General features: G+C 41.2%; 1 protein-coding gene across 1 annotated transcript; it reads right to left on the bottom strand.

Annotated features, from left to right (window-relative positions):
- Nucleotides 1-185: 185 nt before the first annotated feature.
- On the bottom strand, nt 186-17,812 carry LOC123963868 (proto-oncogene DBL). Its single transcript, XM_046040949.1, has 26 exons — nt 17,245-17,812; nt 15,408-15,542; nt 15,023-15,139; nt 14,563-14,712; nt 14,344-14,468; nt 14,039-14,153; nt 13,799-13,918; nt 12,901-13,092; nt 12,302-12,493; nt 12,040-12,220; nt 11,741-11,829; nt 10,848-10,948; nt 10,601-10,667; nt 10,249-10,364; nt 10,067-10,136; nt 9,853-9,945; nt 9,608-9,700; nt 8,402-8,527; nt 7,984-8,199; nt 7,601-7,693; nt 7,355-7,433; nt 7,023-7,068; nt 4,739-4,911; nt 3,552-3,667; nt 3,049-3,161; nt 186-2,904 (listed from the first exon to the last, which is right to left on the bottom strand). The coding sequence occupies exons 1-26, from the start codon at nt 17,545-17,547 to the stop codon at nt 2,823-2,825; spliced, it is 3,303 nt and encodes a 1,100-aa protein (XP_045896905.1). The 5' UTR covers nt 17,548-17,812; the 3' UTR covers nt 186-2,822.
- Between the last annotated feature and the right edge of the window lie 852 nt (nt 17,813-18,664).

Below are 18,664 nucleotides of genomic sequence, written 5' to 3'. Positions count from 1 at the left end.
AGCTGCATTTAGACCTGAAGCAGAAGGAGAAATTTACCTGTATTCTATGGGGAAATTCCACTGGACCAGGAAAAATATTAGGAATGTAATAATAAGATTCATGGATAGCGGCAACAACAGCAATGCACACATTTCGAAATATGTTTTTTAATCAAACACTTGATTCTATTGATTTTGCACTCACTGCAACACCATAGCATCGCTCCTGTTCTTCTGCTCCTTGCATTATTTCACCACGTTCTATGAACAATAAGATACTGTTAATCAGTGCATCCTAAATAATAGATTAATCTCACCCATTTAAATCAACCACAGACTGTTGATGCCAACATACAGTCCAGAGAGGAGGTCTAAGATGACACCTCTGTGTATTCAGGGCTTTTACTTTATAAAGCTCTGCCAGAAAGCCTACTAGGATTTGTTAACTATGTTATAAAAGGAACAAATCACATTAGTCAGGCTGAATAAAACTAAATAACCCTGTGCTTATATTTTGGAAAATAATCATATACAGTATGCATTATAATACAAGCTTTCACAATGATTCAAAATATCAAAAAAGTGCAAAATGAGCAACAGTAGCAGACACCACTTTAAGGTACTGTGGGAAAGGCATATTATAGCCTGACTGAACAAATCCATTAATCACTTCTGATGTTACAGTATAGCTGGTGGTGGGTGGACTTCAAATAAATTTAACATGATGAAATGTTACTCATTAATGAGTTTTAGTAGACACACCTTATTTAAACAGCCCAGCACTCATAATCAAGTGACTATAATATTCCCACTGTGGGTGTTAAAAACCATGAAAATAAATGTTAATTCAGTATTGAAGTCAATCTAAGGTTTAGTGTTAAAGCAGGATCCGATTTATAGTCCAGAGATACAGCAAATACTGTAGGAATCATGTACATTTTGTCACTTGATAGCTGAGTGCCAACATCTGACTGTCTAAACAAGTGTTACCATTTAGACTGTTGTCCAAAGTTGTGTTTAATATTTCTGAAATGTTGTTATATACCATTTACATATTCACAGTTAACTGTAGTTGACTCCACAACATATGTAATTATACTATATCCTCAGTGATAAACCCTTAGTAAATAGGGGGATAAAGTGGCAGTGTTTAAAAAATCCACTTTTCACACTTTGTTTGGAAGCTGCTTAACTGTTAAAATCAGCATGGGCATTTTTAAAACCAGGCAGTTTTAAAGATATTAAAATTGCCTCATGATATTTTATCAGCTCCCAAAATTTCATTCAATATTAATTCAATATTTCATGAATGCACAATGCAACTACAGTAGTTCAGTTGGCAATTATAATTCTACAATATTTAAAGTTACTACCCAACACTAAGCACAGTTTCCCTGTTGGTGTAAAATAGCAGCACAGGCAGAAATAAAGCAATAGGCATGTGCAGTGATTTGTCCATGCAGAGCAGCAAACAAACAGAAACAAAGAGCTTCTATCATCTCAGTGGGAACAGTGGTAATAACAGCTGCACGGCATTCATGTGTTGGAAGAGTCGCACAATTACCTCCAATAAAAAATAAAAAAATTCTAAAGGAAAAAAAGTTGACAAATATAGTAACACATCATCACCATAAACAGCAGCAAAAGTAAAGAATACATAGGCAAGTTAACTCACTTTTAAAATATTTGTGTATCAGAGCTCACCACACTGCCTGAAAACAACTGAATTACAACCACCAGCTACAATGACAGCCAGTGTATAGTATCCCTACACAGAGTACTGCAGTGCTTTCAGTACCAGTACCCAGTACCATATAGTTCATTATGAGGCCTGACCAACAGTGCTGCCACTTGTGTAGGAACTTCTACCATGGCTGCATCAGTAGATCACTTTTATCACGTGTCATAGCAGGAGAAGCACACTGGGAACTGAATTTCAATGGATCTGCTCCATTGTTATTTCCCACTGGGGCACCATGCACAAGACCAAGTCTAAATAGAATGCAGCCTTCATTACTGTTATTAATTACACATGTACTTTTCCTGCTATGATATGTCAATGGTCTAGAGACTTTGCAATGACATTTTCACATATATATCTCTAACCAGGTTGCTATGCATGGGGACTCAGTATTTGCTAATTTCTTTTCTTGCCTTGTTTTTTTTTGTCAAGTGAATGCACCCAGCAGATGCTAAACATTTACTTTTGCAACCAATGGCGCTTTCGGTCATACAGTAACATCACATGCATACCCTCTAATGACAGAGCTGGCTGTAGGAAAGAAAGAGGGTGTAAATTCATTGAAAACAATGAGACCATGAGATAAAGCAATTCTCTTATGCAAAAAGAATCCATAATAATTTGGCACATGAACCGTCATGATATGTTAGTAAGTGTATGAATGATTTCTCTTATATTTTATAAGAAAATAGAAACGATAAATATAGTCTTAAACAAAAGTCCATCCTCTAACTAGAAATAAAAGCCCCTGTTGAATGTCCTCAGTAATTTTCTGTATTACGCTGGAAAAGATACATAAATAAAGAGAAGGCCCAGGTTCTGTGAGGTCCCACATATGTGAGCTGATTGTTACAGTCCTCTGAGGTTCATTCTGTAGTTTACAGCCTTCTGAGGTGAATGTGCCACAGTAGTTTGAGGAGTAAAATATGCAGTTGATGTGCTTCAATCTGAAGGTTTGATGAACATCTCGACAGAGTCAGATGCCTTTCGGCCAGGAAGTTGATGGAGTATATAAGTCTGTGGGAACAGGCGAGCCAAAGACGTGACTAAAACAGGAGGAGAATGGACACATGCGTCATCTATCCTCTGTTCTGACTGGCTCTTAGCAGGTCTCTCCCAGAATCCTGTGCAGGTCCTCAGGTAGAACACGCCCTTCTTCACCACGACTTATATTCCGCACCATCCTGTGATGACACACAAACAAAACGCAAACGCATAAAATGTAACAATTTTAACATTAATTCAGTATTTTCATCTCCAGTTTTGTTTGCATCTCAATTTTAAAATTGTCTGTAATCACAATTTCTGAACCACGTAGCCTATTTTACCACATTCCTGACATATCCTCATGTAGCAGCTGGATGACATCACCAGAGTTAAAGATAATGTCATCAGTGCTTGCCATGCTGCTCTCTACCATGACCCTGTATCTGCCCGCCACCTGGAACAAAAGAAAGAGAAGTAAAACGCAGAACAGTGCAGTCTTAAATCTATATCCATAGATAGAAAGATAAACAGATATGTAAACAGGGTGCAGGTTCATTTATTTTACCAATTTAGCATTCACTAAAAGCTGAAAAGCAATCCCAATACCCAGTTGAGAGAGGAGACACATCAGGAGATGTGACACCTTGAATGTTGTTGTTGTTGAAGTCGAGCCCACCCGAGTTTCAGGCAGAACATGCATCCTAGGTGTCGGCAACTTTGTCGACCCTTGTTGTGGTATGTTAGCTGGTATAGCTGCAATGCTTGATGTTCATAAATCCCCTGAGACATAACAACAAACAATTTCTGCTGCCCTACCTGTGACATGACAGTGACAAAATCTCACCAGGGGAGCAGGTTGATCCTCCTCGTCTGAGTCTGATAAGTTGGAGAGGTCTGTAGCTACACCCCAGTCCTCCAGGCCCTCACAGATCGCCAATGAGTGAGCAGGGACAGGCCAAGCTGCAGGTGACAAGACAGCTGAGACAACTGAAACCTGCAGCCCTACACTTTTTAATCACTGATATATCACATGATATATGTGTATCCACCGTGTAAAAAGACGCATGACAAAGATGCTATTTAATTCATCCAGGGTGCTCATGAAAACTACTGAATTCTTCTTTTAGTTTATTACAAACAAACTGCTATTTCTGTTTCAAAAATATGTGTTGGTCCATTTGACTTCCCTAGCCTCAAGCCCCTTGGTCCCTACTGAAGCTGTTAATCTTTAAGTAGGGGTCACAAATGCATAGTTTAAGTTTTCAAAAAGGCTCTGAAATTTCTCAAAACTGCTTGGTACTGTAGTTTTAGGTAAATGTTTCTCAACAGGAAGAAGCAGTGCATTTGTTGGGGACTATTTTCAGCCATGGATAAATGCACATTTGGTGCAATAGTATTTACAGTGGCAGCACAGTGTATGTGGGATTGACTAAAAATAAGAAACAGTACCCATGTTCATGGTAATGAAGGAACATGTTCTCCCAGTGCAACTGTGTGGCTTACTGAAATGTTTTTAATTGTTTTAATTTAATTTTAATTTCCACAATGGAGGTCAGAATAAGCTATTACAGGCTGTGGCTACACAGACAATATGTGTTAGTAGCATCAATTGATGGTTGGTTTTGATCTTTTTGTTTAATTTGCCAGCCTTATGCTTCTTAAAATCTCATGACAGTCTTCTACATATCCATGGTAGAGTTAGTCATTAAGGGCTCAAACGGCATAGGTCATATTTCTGAGGACATATTTCTATTATATTGTTTACATTTCCCCCGTTGCAAGGCATATTTCCCCTCAAGAACAATTTAAAGTTGAGAGGCATCACTTAAGATCTGGCCAAAGAAAGACTGACCAGAAACCAACTGTTTAGAAAACTAAGTAAAAGGATTTCATGAAATTCTCATGCAGTAAATCAAAAGAAAATGTGGAAAATAATGATTGTAGAAACAAAAACATGTTTAAGTCAAAAAATTAATTGATGTGTGAATTTGTTTTTGCGTGTTCTACTTTGTTGTGATCTCAGCGACTCACTGCGTCGAGGTGAGTGAACCACGGGGTCGGAGTGGGCCGGGCTAGTGTGTATTGACTCCTCCCCTCTGAACCTGTGGGAGTGGCTTCTTGTCGAGGAGCTGTGAGGAACAGGGAGACACGCTGAGCAGCCTCTCACCGACGCTCCGCCCCACGACACACACATCTCTGATGCACTAAACCGTATCACCACGGGAACAAGACACACGACCACAACAAAACAACAACAACATTCAAGGTGTCACAAAACAAGCTCGTACCTCATCCACATTCTGTAAATGAATACAGCATTCCATTAAGTTCACAGTCACATATATTTCAGCGTCTGATTTAAAAGGATGTTTGAGTTTGTGACACAAATATCAATTATATCAGAGATCGCTGCAATATATGGAAATATTACACAGTATTCACACAGTGTGGTTTAAACTTCTTTAAGTAGTAGATGGGTGGAGTTTGACTCAAAAAGTCCAATGTATAGAAAGAAAATTTTAACAATCACAGGAAAAAAATTGAAAGACACTTCATCTGAATGCATCAAAGCCTACCCATCTGCTAAATAAAGTTGAAGTTACACTTCAACTACCTACAAACGTAGTGTTACCTATGCCTATATTAAAAACTGACAATTCACAGTATCTCATCCTCCATCTGTAAGTAGAAATCAAAAATCCCGCAAGACAATCTCTGATCCTGATTATTCCATCCTGAGATACTTTGACATTTGTACTGTCTTTGTGAATGCATCTACTTAAATCATAAGTCTGGAATTATTTTAGATTGTCAACAAACTCCACGAAAAGACCAAAACCAGCAATGTGTTAGTCCGTCTGACTTCCCTACCCTTGAGCCCACTGGTCCCTACTGAAGATGTCAGTCTTTAAAAATGGGTCACAAATGTAGAGTTTAAGTTTTCAAAAAGGCTCTGTAATTTCATATAACAGCTGGCCACTTCAGTTTTTGGTAAATGTTTCTCAAACAGGAAGAAGCAGTGCATTTGTTGGGGACTATTGTCAGCCCTGGATTAATGCACATTTGGTATAATAGTATTTACAGTAGCAGCACAGCGTATGTAGGATTGACTAAAAATTAGAAACAGTACCCATGTTCTCCCAGTGCAACAGTGTGGCTTGCTGAAATGTTTTTAATTGTGTTTCGACAACGGAGTAATGGAATAAACTATATCAGGCGGGGGCTACACAGACAGTACTTGTAGTAGTAGAATTAATTCATTGTTGGTTTTGATTTTTATTTAATTTGTTGAAAAAGAAAAATATAGAATATTGCCAGCATTATGCTTTTAAGTTCTTAAAATCAAATATTTATTCAAAAAACTATCAGCCAATGTTGATAATTTCCCTACATAATGAGTCAACAACAAGCTGTATATTGTGAAACTCTGAAGACTCAGTCATTCATCAAATTCATTACATGCAAGCATGCTATCAGTAAACAGAACAGCGGTATCTCATATAAAAACACACAAACACCCAGTAAATGTCCATTATTGACACTATCTTAGCACTAACCAGCACTTATTACTAACAACAGACATCAGAGCAGCAAGTGCACGATTTTGGAAAACCTCTAATAGTGTTCCAACATTTTTTACCGACTTACACATCTTATGAAACACCTAACATGTACACTCTCACCTCACATCTTTGCTCATTTACTCACCCTGTGCTGTTTAAATTCTTGCTTAATCCCCAGGATCAATAACTGTCAAACACACTTAAGGACTGTTTAAGCAGCCTGACAAGATGTTGATGTAGTGGTTCTCAACCATGGTCAACATCTCTTTAAAGCATCTAATTAAGGACTGTTATACACAGCAGCAACCCGGTGAATTTAGATAACTAGCAGGTGGTGCAGAAGTTAAGTAGATGCTATGTGTATTGCTCTCCATGGTTCTGAAATTCAGCCGCATGGAGTTTCTGCACCACAGACTATGTGGAGGCTGTCTGCAGGACATGTAGGCATGAATACTAGTTCTCAAGGGAAATGACAAAGATACTAATACGTGACATATATACACACGCTGTACACATTCAAACTCCTTCAATAACTCATACGGATAATTGTGATGCTTTGTTAATAAAAGAATATCAAGACAGGGCAGAATGTGGGTGAAACTGAAGGGTTATTTTAAAAAGGATCTCCATCTTTATCATTAACAGTATAGCTGAGAGAAACCTTTTAATTAATATAGTTATAATATTAAATTAATTTCTGAATTAATAAACAGACACAGAGGATGATAGCGAGGTCATGCAGAGACAATCACCTGTCAGAGAGGGGGTTGTCTGAAAGTGGAAGAGAAGGAGCCTCGTCTGAGAAAAAGGTGAAAAGATAGAGGACACTGACATATGGCTTACATTTAGGGAAATCAACTTAAACAAATGACAAACTGAATTCTACCCCAAGACATAAGAACACTCAAACATCTGACATTTCTATGACAAGAACCCTTTAAAAAACAAAGCAAAAAAGCAACTCTGACAATGAAATAACATATGTAAATTTCTATATTGCCTCTTTATATAAACAAATCAAGGTAAAACAAAATAAAATCAGTAAACACAGAGACAGCAAAGGAATTATTGCAGTAAAAGAAACCTTGACACAGTCTCTGCTGGTTGGTAAGAATTTTTCGAATCTCTGTCAGCCAGGCAACTTTGATGTCCAGTGTGGGAGCCTAGACAAGACAAGCCCACACACACACACACACACACACACACACACACACACACAAACACAGCACAGCATGGACCGTTACACAAGGGAAGTGTGTGAGTCAGTAAACTGTGCAGACACTGAAACTCTGATTGATTGTGTGAAAATTGAAAGCAAAAGATCAAATACCTGAACTATGTACACCACTTCTCTGCCACTGTACCAGATTTCAAATTTCTTCACATCTCCTTTCACATTTTCCGTGATTCCCACTGCACTCATCTACAGTAAGAAAGAAAAGTCATTACATTTCACTGTGACCTTGGCTATTTATTTTCATTATAAATTGCAACTAAGGACTACAGTGTGTCCACCAATAATATGAAGTACAATTCAATAGAACCCCAAACTGCTGTCTTCACAATGACCAGTACAATCTGAGTTGTATCAACAGTGTCAAAACATCACATGATAAGCTTCATAAAGGAAGGTTTATTGCATGGCTATTGAATTGGATCGCATTGGATGCAGCCAGCTGTAGCTGATAAAGCAAGTTTGTTATATGTTGTTACTCTGAGGCAGGATTTGAAGCTGTAGAAGGGCGTCCTGTCGTGATTGTCCTCGTCTCTGCGCTTGCAGAAGAGCAGGGCGTGGTCATAGAGGAAGAGATGTCTCTGCATGGGTTTGAACCTGGCCAGCTCCTTCATTCGCACTGCTGCCCTCTTATGGCTGATCCACACGCTGAAGCCGCCCTGCATCACCACTCGGCCCAGCTGGCTGAGGTTTCCCTGGGACGAAGAAGACATAACATAGATTAACTGCAGCAGCAAGTGAGGCATTCATCACTTTATAGAAATGTTTAAGATACTCAAAGTGATGAAAGCTTCGAATGGACCATTTTATAGTAAAGCCTAATGATTTGTCATAAATCTGGCATCCAGTGTCATGACTGTCCACTCTATCATAGTTATTGACTTGACTGGTTGGTACCTGATATCCAGTGATGGCTATCTGATGCATTGAGTCATTGACAGACTTCAGCAGCTCCAGCATGGAGTCCAGAGCGTCCTGGAGTTCACAGCGGTATTGCTCCTCCGTACAGTGCTTCAACAGCTCCTGAACAAAGACAGAGACACGGGCTGACAGGTCAGGATTTTTCACTCTGTCTAATTTAGTCTGCTGTGATGTCTGCCTGCAAGAATGTCCGGATAAGTGGTGTCTAGGTTGTCAATTTGTCTCTGTGCCTGTTTAAGATGTCTATCTGTGTCCACACGCGTGTTCTTGCCTGTATGTCAATGTGTATGGCCGGCTGTTGGTGTAACTGTCTTTATCGCTGTGCTCTGTGTGCCATCATCTCTTTGTCCATTCATCAATCTGAATGAAATTATTTTTAACAAAACCCATTACAGTGCAGACTGTCCTGATCACATATTTTTATGGATGGCAATGTTGGCTGGTCCGTCCACCAATTTAATCCAGACTGAAATATCTCTAATATATTATATAGACTCCAATACGTTTTGTACAGTCACTTTCTCCTGAAGATGAATCTTACTTACTTTGGTGATTGGCTGACTTTTCCACTTGCATCATCAGGTCAAATTTTTTATTTGTATACTTTGGTTTATCACCAAATACCTGCAAAACTAATGACATTCCCATCAGCCTCAGCTGTATTTTGTGTTTAGCACTAATTGGCAAACGTTCGCATGCTAACACACTGAACTAAGATGGTGAACATGGTTAACATGTTAGCATTTTCACTGTTAGCATGCTGTCATTGGCATTTAGCTCAAAGGACAGTCTCACAGAGCAGCTACTTTGACTGCAGACTCATCTTGTAGCTGATATGATTTCAACCAGCATCTTTCTATTGCCTTTATTAAAGCTAATTATCAGAATTTTGACCGAATTTCACAGCAAAGATGGAGAGTAAGTGCTTCTTTACCTTGTGTCATCGTAATGAGTTACTCGATGCTTGATACACTTTTTCATCAAGGCCACAAACCTTTTACTACTATTACTTTTTTTTCTCATGTTTTGCTACGGATCTTTAAAAAGATTTCTGATTTCTGAAATTTTGGACAATCTCAAAACAATTTGCCCTTTATGATGGTGCCTAAAATCTAAATCTTGCATGCACATCATCTGCATTTCTATAGGACTATATCCCTGACTGGCTCAGATGTAGAGAACCTTGAGCAGCAGCTGGTACTTGGTCAGGCGCTGGACTGGTTTCAGGAGGTAAGAGTCCAGACCCAGCTTGTGATCCAGCTTCTTCTGGCATTCCTGGAGAGGGAGAGAGAACAGAGAGACAGATTTTGCTGCTTGTAATGCACAAGACAAAATGTATGTCTGCTATCAAAACTAATCCAAATTCCTTTCATACCATCAATATTAGATAATGAGTGGATCATGTTAAATATACAGTATGTAGCTACCTGAAAGAAGGGCGAATCAGAGCACTGTCTCCATAGCAACTCAGAGCGAGGCTTGTTTTGGCAGTAACGCTCATACACCTGGAACTTCTCTTTCTGTTCTCACACACACACACACACACACACACACACAAACACACACTCACACGTTCACTTAGATATGTTATGTCATATCACTTCACTTAGTGATCCTATGTTTCTCCTGATGTTTCCTCACCCGCTGCAGGAAGCAAGACCCCACCCTCTCTGGTGTCTCCAGGCAACCCTGCAGATCTTGGAGGAAGATCCTAAGTAGAGAATCCAAGTGGAAAATGAAAAGAAATTGAATTGGGGGGGGACACACGGACTACTCTGAGACAGCTTGTGAGCTCAGTGTGTGTGTGTATGTGTTTGTCTTGCCTGCTGTGAAACTGGTAAATCTCTGGCATGTTGCCAAACAGAACGTCCTTCTGGGTGCGTAGAGCTGAAGGAAGAAGATTAGACATGGACGGGTCCTCCATTTCTGCTCTGTAGCCCTGATAAGTGCAGACCGGAGAGGAGAGGAGATGAGAAATGAGAGGAGAGAAAGGAGAAGAAAAATGACAGGAGGAGGAAGGAGAAAGGAGAGGAAATTAAAAAAACAGGACAGGAAAACTTGATTGGAGAAAATGGAAAATAAAAAATTACATTGTAGACTCAAATTCAGTTGGGACCTTTGCCATATTTCTAATTCTTATAAATCTTTTATAAAATACATTTCAAATAAACTCACCAGAAGGACAGAGAGCAGCTCGTCCACATAGATCCTCTCTGTAGCTATCAGTTCCTTCATAATATGGCTTGAAAGAGTGAGAATGAGAGAATAGACAAAAACTGAATGCAAAGCAAAAGAAAAGACTTAACGGCCTTGTGCACACTATGACCTTAGCTCCTATTTGTGTCACACACCTACAGCTACAGACTAATACACAAAGACTGCAAGGTAAAGGATCACGTGTGACAGGTGAAAGACTGCATACCGTGTGACCTGCTCTGGATTGTCTTCTGCCTCTGAATCTGTTTCAAGGGTGGGGCCATACAGACAGCTGCGGTTGCCTTGGAAATCATGCATTACCTCAATCTGACAAAACACACATGAAACAAGTATCTCAGCTCAGATAAATTTGTAAGACTGGCATATATGAATAACTGGATGAAAAAAATATATTAGCTGAAGTGGTGTATTACATATGTGCATTTGACCATTACAGTTTAAAATAATACTCTAGCAGCTGGATAGAGGATTAGTGACCTTTAAGGGGAGAGCAGGGGTCAGTGGTTACGTGGAGGCTCAGACCCTTATCTGGTGTCCAACAAGATGTCTACACTTATCCTATAGAACTTTGCTCTTATATGGATTGGAGCTTTAGATTGCAGACTCTGACCCTTATATGGTATTTAGCAGATACCTAAACATGCCCTATATAAGCTATGTTTGATGTACAGAGAGACAGAGTGGCCATCGGGCTGGGTCACTCTCCAAGCTGCTGCAGAGCTTGTAATTGATGCTGAACTCCTTGATGTAATAAACTTTTATAATCAAGAACAGTGTCAAGCGGATTTCTTCTCAACACATCATCGCAGCATTATTGTTCGGACACCACACTGACCACCATTTAAAATGTATTTTTAGCTAAAACAATATTCCCACTAAAGACATAAAGAAATGTAAGCCATGTTAGCAGCTCTGTCAGGCTACACTCTGCACAGGAAAAGTCAAAAGATCACTAAAGTCACTGGCATTTATCCTCGGGGGACCATGAACGTCTGGACAAAATTTCATGGAAATCAATCTAATAGTTTTTGAGATATTTTAGTCTGGACCGACTGACACTGCCACCTCTAGAGCTAGTGTGGCTATGAACACACACACCTTGCGTTGGCTGTTGTTCTTCCTCGCAGCTCTCTTGCCAGGAAGCAGGTCAAAGGAGAACTTGGAGTTTAGGACGTTAAAGTCTACACCTGTGGACAGAAACACACATATTCACAAATACGAGTAGTAATGACAAAGAGGAAGCACATAAAAGTGCATTATGAGATATACAAGAGGGAACAAAACATGGTGCTAAATGTCAAATGCCATGAGAGGGGAGTACAGGCAAGAGGAGACAAGAGAGTGGGGCTTGTAAGAGAAGTGAGAAGTAACTGTGTCATAATAAAATAACTTCATACCATGTTTGGGGGAGAAGAGTGGTGACTTGCAGCGCTGTGAGGTCTGGTCAGGTTCGGGCCTCGGGGCCACCAGCTGAATTGGTCTGACCTGTACATCCGCCAGCTTTTTCAGACACTGCTCTCTGTTTCTGATCATGGACTGCACCGAGTTCAGCTTCTCTGTCACCATGAAAATTTGGGACTACAAGGAACGAAAGAATAGTGTAATGTCGAGGTGTGCTGTAGAGTCATATGTGTGTTTGCGTCTGTAGCGGTGGGTTACCTGCAGCTGTGGGGTAAGTATGGCTTCAAACTCCAGGCTCAGAGTATCCTGGCTGTTCTTCAGTGCGGACGGCGCCCTCTCCTGGTGACAGCTTAGGTACTGCAGTGCCTCCTGAGCTCCCTCTCTGGTTTGGAACTTGTCCACCATCTGACTTGCCAGAAGATAGGCGCCCTCGTCACACCATCGGAGGGCCTGCAGACACAAACATAGGACACGACACATTTTAAATTTGATTAAAAACAAAGAACAAAAAAAAGATTCAGTTTAACTTAATTGTCCTTTTGTTTGCCCCTCTTCTTGCACATGTAACACAAACAAAACAACAGCTGTCTTTGAGGAGCACAGATGTATGATTAGGACCAGACAGATCAAGTTTGGGGGCATTGCACACCTGCATTTGTTAAAAGGACAATTTTTTGATAACATATATAGCATTTTGACTTCAAAACAAATATACAGCTAACTCTACACGTTTTTTGTGCAGAAGACTGCATGAAAATAAAGGGCAGTGAAACACAAACACGCAACAATTATTGATTTTTTAGTTTTTCGCTGCAATAATTTCTGAGTCTGAGTGTGTGTCGTGTCAGCATTGTCACCTCTTCAAGGCGGAGCAGCAGGTCTCGCGCTCGAGTGAGCGAGGCCCGCTTGTTGCGTATGGCAGTAGTAATGACATCACAGTGATGTCGCAGCTCGTTGCAGCGCTGGACGATGAGCGCCAGGGCGTAGTGGTGGTTGGCGGCCAACTGGTGACCATGCAGGATCACCACCTGGGCTCGAGCCATCTCCTCCTGATCCACAAACACACACATAAAGGTTTTGCTTCCAAAATGAGTTGGACACCATTTCTATTAATTATACATTAATTAGATTGATGTTGTTTCCTGGTGCAAGAATACAGTTATGGAAGTCCAGTGGTCGAAAACGCACAGTGTTTTCGACCACTGGACTTCATAAAGAAGCAGCTAAATAACTGTGTCATATAAAATCTGTTCTTCCGCCGCAAACAAACCTATTCCTTGCAGAGTAACTAGCAATGACAGAGGGTGGAATAAGGACCATGCCTAAGTAAAAACATCCCTGTCACCATGAAAATTCCCTATATTCCCTATATTACTTTTTAAAAAAATAAGAAACAGGAGAGACAAGCAGCAAAGCCAGGGAGCAACAAGTTTTATAAAACCTGGTCTTAATTTTGAGAACCGGTAACAGGACCAATAGCACAAGACTGAGTTATTTAAACTATGTTATATTATATCATGGCATCACAGTTACATTGGCATCATGATATACTGATGTTTAAAATGCTGTAATACCTAATTAATTTAAATGTCTCTGTCACGGTTACACTGACCATCATCAGACAGTCTGACCTCTGATCTTCATCTGACACAAAACGTCACGCCACATTATTGTCATTTGGTTCTGCTTGGTCACTTCTTTCAAACCACATCTCAAACTGTAATTGCGTGCATGTTGTGTGACTTTTTTTGTGACCTGAGCGCTTTTGTCCAGCGTCTCCAGGTCTCTCAGTAGTTGTTCTGTCTGAACCACCGTGGTTCCCACAAAGGCAATGTCCTTCTCCTGGTCAGTAAGTCTCTCCAGCACCTCATCCATCTACACACACACACACACACACACACACACACACACACAGTTAATCATCACAGCAGTGTAACACAGACTCAGGACTAATATGACATAGGGAAAGGCGCAGACAGGCACCAGTCATCACACCTGCTGGAAACTCATTTCATAGTGCAGCAGCTGGAGGTACTGCTGCATCTTCAGGTGATGTTTCTCAAAGAAGCCATCAAATGCCTCCTCCATGTCTCTGAGCTGGGCCAGGAGCCTAAAACACACATGGCACACATCTGTTCACACAAGCTGCCTGGTAAAAAAAAAAGTTATATAAGAAGTTAGTGTCAAACTGAGAACATGTCTGGTAAAGCCTCTCTCCACCCTTCTCTCAATACGATTATTTTAAATACACTGTCTTGTTCTCATTTAATTTCTCTACAGAAGGTGTCTGAACTCGGCACCTCTGAACAGTGTCCATGTCTGCTCTTATGTCCCTCTCCTCCTCTACATCTCTCTTAGAGGCCTTGACAGTTTCCAGGTTCGACAGAAGCAGGCGTCCTTCTTTCAGCACATTCCGGATATCATCCTGAAACAACGTGAAAAACAACAAGGCAGATGAAATCATTAAACCACCCAAAACCAGTGCAACTGCAAAAGGAAAAATCTTTTTAGGGGGCTACCTTCATCTGTCGGTATCGGTGTGTGTGTGAGTGCAGCAGGAACTCGATGGCACTAGCTTCATCTGGAAGTTCGGTCTCAGACAGCTCTGATCCAAAGCCCTGCAGCAGCTGGGCGATCTCCTTCACTGTCACCGCAAATGTCTCGATGGCCTGCAGACACACACAGTTCCACACATACGAAAAGATCACATGAACATCTCTAATTCATGTGGGTTTGTCAAATTCAGTTGTTTTAACCACAATATTAAATACAAGAACAAAAATAAAGTCCTGTAAGAAGCACTGGGTAATGGTCTCCCTTTATAACTACATCAAGACAATATATGGTGGATCACAGATCTTTATGTAAGAAGCATCCCACCAAAGACCATTAGAGTGCATCTTGTTCAAACAAAGCTCCTTTTTATTCAACAGTAACACGCCATATTGTGCTTGACTGACTAGCATCAGAAGAGTATACCGTGCGGAGGACGATCCAGTCACTTTGGCAGTACTCCACTTTTGCAGTAAAGTCTGATGTCAGGTGGTTTTCATCGATGTAGCGCAGCAGGTCACCGACCGAACGCAGCATCACCACCTACAAACACAGAGCCACAAGGTATCTAGCAGCCACCTGGCCAGTACTGTGTCTGACATGCTAACAAGAAAAAAATTGTTTCAATCAAACAACAGCATGAAGGCAGCATGTAGTTAGCAATATGTGGTAGTTGTTTACATAAGAGAAGAATATTACTGTTTATCAAAATGGACAGGATGGTGTGTAGTGTAGGGACAGGGCTGTGTCGCATCAGATTGGTAAAATACATTTATATACATTTTACACTCTGTAAGCAAATTTTTCTCACCGGCATCTTTAACAGGAAGTCATCCTGGCTAAAGCGAAAGCCCAGGTCAGTGCTTGAAGATGGACTGGGGGTTGTGCTTAACAGGCCGGTGGGGCGAAGAACCAAGACCAAATGCAAGTTGCCTGGAAATGAGGTCTGAAAGAGGAAGAAGTCTATTCATATTTGTTTACTCAGCTTGGACACAAGTAAATCGTTGACTGGAACAGAGGACAAAGAACGAGAGGAGAGTTAACAAGTCACAACTGTAAATCAATCTTGGACAGCTATTTAAACAAACTCTGCTCTGCCTGCTGAGGATTTAGGGCTGATTTGATTTAAGGGAAGTTATTTCTGTACGCCTAACAATGTGGTGAAGGGGTTTTGAGGATTTATCCTCCACCACATCCCTGGATCAGGGCAGAGGAGTACAGAATGAGTGGAGTTGGACAGTCAGTCAGAGTTGTTGACAGCTGCATGTTGTTAGTCATGCAGCAGAGCAAAGCTCAACACAGCATCAGCATCTCTCACTGTCAGTCTGGGGAGTTTGTTGGCCCACACCACTTCAGCAGCAGCTCCTCTGGCTATCACTCTTCTTCATGATCAGCTGCCTCCCATGTCCTCACCTTCTCTGAAAAACTGTCACCAGCAGCCATTATTTCTGTTAATACATCAGGATGCTACAGAGTCATCAGCACAAGCTTGAACTGGTCAAAATCTATTTCTGGTTCATTTCCTGTGTGGCTGTGGTTCCAGTATTTCTCCTTCTTGTTACGATCTTCTTTTCTTTGTTTTTCTTTGTTTGTGTGTGTCTCTATATCTTTTCCCTTCATCAGATCATTTCAGATAATTAGCATATTTCCAACTGGAGTACAATGCTGTGTTTGCTTAAGATTCAAATCAACTGTTTGAGCATAATGGCAAAGAGATTAAAAGCCAGTGGTGTTTATTACTTCCAGTTTGAACAAGCGACTACCACAAGATTAATGACCAGTAACCACTAATCAAGTGAATTGTGTTTTATCCTTGTCTCCTCTCCACCAGAATACCTTCTGTACACCCCACATTTTCTCAACATTGTTTGCACTGCACTACTGTAAAATGTACTGCACCTTTTGGTACACTGTTTTCACAGTAGCTCTTATAATTTCATCGGATAAACCAAATAAAAGGCTCAGTAAGTTAATCCACTCGCAGAAACAAGGCTACAGGTGTTATACCAAAGACGGACTTTTTCTCTGATAGTGGTAAAGGCAACAGCTTCCTGTGTTCAGGTGTGTGGTAATCATCACAACTAGACCTTTCCACCAAATACAGGAAGCTTTCTCCCCCATTGACCTGCATTTCTAGTCAATATGAACCTGGATATTCACTCACAGCAGCCATGATGGCTGTTACTGGATGATTGCATACATCTACATTCCACAGCTGCATGTGTGGGCATCAATTGGCACATATTCCCAAATGTGTTACATAAAGCTGCTTAAGTTGAAGACACTCCACAGTTACAGACTGCGGTGCCAAAGCTGATACAGCCTCTTGTTGTTCTGCACCTGCAGTTGCAGTCCAAACAAACACACACACACAGAAACGCAGACGCGCACACACACAAAACGCGTTTGTCATTGGCCTGTCCTGGTCCTCTACACAGAGTCTTAACAATGAACTACCACCTGAATCTGACCAGGCTCTTAACCGAGAAGCATTTAAATATCTAATGTAGTTTGCATAGTATTAAGAGCACATCCCAAGACTGTGTCGCAGTAGGCTACTGAACTGTCTTAAGAACATCTCGTCACTCTCTCTGCTGCAGTATCCTCGCCGCCCCGTTTGAAGCCTCCCACCTCCCGGCTGAGCTTACCGCGGCCCGGCGCAGACGGGGGAACCCCCGCAGCGGGTTGGAGTCCGCCATGGCTTTCAGCGCTCCCCTCTGCCCTGTTTTCCCTGGGCCCGGGAAGTCTGCAGCAGGACGTGGTGTCGGGAGCGAGCAGCCGCAGCGATGGCACGGTAACCTACACTGCAGTGTCCGGGCGGGCCGAGCGGCGCGCCGAGTGCGCACCTCAGCAGACGCACTCCCTCTCTGGAGCAGGATGATGTGATGTGTGTTTCGCTTACCTGACGTCAAAGCCAAAATAAGTTTGCACGCACCAGTGCTCCGCCGCATAAATGCCCATCTTATTATTAGTGCAAACTCTAAACGAACATTTAAATATTTAGTCTTTTGTTACCAAGCAAGAATTTATGAGAATGACTTCACTGACTCATCCCGCTGAAAATAAGTTCCCATTACGTTTCTGAACTTGAAGATGACTTTTTTTGCCCTTTCAGTGTATTTACTTGACAGAGAAGCATTCACGATCTGCAGCAGTGGTAGGAAACAAAAAGGTGAGAGAGAGAGTTATTTCCACTTGGTCCGCAAGATGGCGCTTGAAACTCAGGAAATTGTAAACCTCTGGATCACCTTGTGACACAAGGTGCGTTTGACTTCATGCGGCGCTGCGCAGCCCCGACTTAACGTGATGCATGCCGGACTTAAAATGAGGCATGCTGGTTAGAAATTGTATCCGACTTTCGACGTGCGCTGCAAAACGTCACCATGTCACATGACATTTAAACCTTAAAGCGGCCGCAGTTGCTCTTCTCTTGCTGCGCAAAGTTGGAACCACACTATAGCCTGTTCTCGCGGCATTTTTCTTTGCATCTTTCTTTTGCATTTTGCAAATACGGGATCAGTCATTGACCACAGCTCACAGCAAGCTGATGCAGGTAGAATATGTCCGACTTGACGGCGCCGTTTTTATACCCTGCAGCTCACGTTAGACCATCAAGTCGGCGAAAGTCAGCCGCAGTCATCTCGAACGCACCTATAAACAGTAGGCAAGGTCCAATTAACCTGAGCACAGAAGTTGCTCTTGGGTCCCTATTGAAAAACCTTAACCCAACTCCCACTCTGTAACCACGTTCCCATAAATATAAAACAGCTTCATTATTATGCTTAGAGACCAGGAGGCACCGATACAGGTTTTCTGTGTGTTAACTAGCTTTGGGTAACTTGATTAAATACCCTAAAGACTTGGTTTGGGTCCTTCTATAACAGTAAATAGACATGAATATATAAGCAACAATAAAATTTAAAGTTTGAAAAAAATCATAAATAGTGTTTAATAGTTAAAAACTTGACTAATCTACTAATGAGGCTGGTTAGATTTTCAGAATAAAGCTTTTGTCGTTAACGTTGGGAAACCAGCACTTTGGTTTCTGTGCTTTAGGCACTAGGGAGA

Source organism: Micropterus dolomieu, linkage group LG23 (genome assembly GCF_021292245.1).
Source record: "Micropterus dolomieu isolate WLL.071019.BEF.003 ecotype Adirondacks linkage group LG23, ASM2129224v1, whole genome shotgun sequence".
NCBI lineage: Eukaryota > Metazoa > Chordata > Actinopteri > Centrarchiformes > Centrarchidae > Micropterus > Micropterus dolomieu.
Note: the sequence above shows the minus strand (reverse complement) of the source record. Positions and strands in the feature narration are given on the sequence as shown.

Bases quoted from the DNA above. Each gene is read 5' to 3' on its own strand.
- LOC123963868 (XM_046040949.1), bottom strand. From the start codon at position 17,547: ATGCGGCGGAGCACTGGTGCGTGCAAACTTATTTTGGCTTTGACGTCA. The intron at 14,154-14,343 runs GTGCCGAGTTCA...TGTGTGTTTTAG, and splicing joins GACATGGACACTGTTCAGAG to GCTCCTGGCCCAGCTCAGAG. The intron at 7,694-7,983 runs GTAACAACATAT...TTCTTACTGTAG, and splicing joins GCTTCAAATCCTGCCTCAGA to ATGAGTGCAGTGGGAATCAC.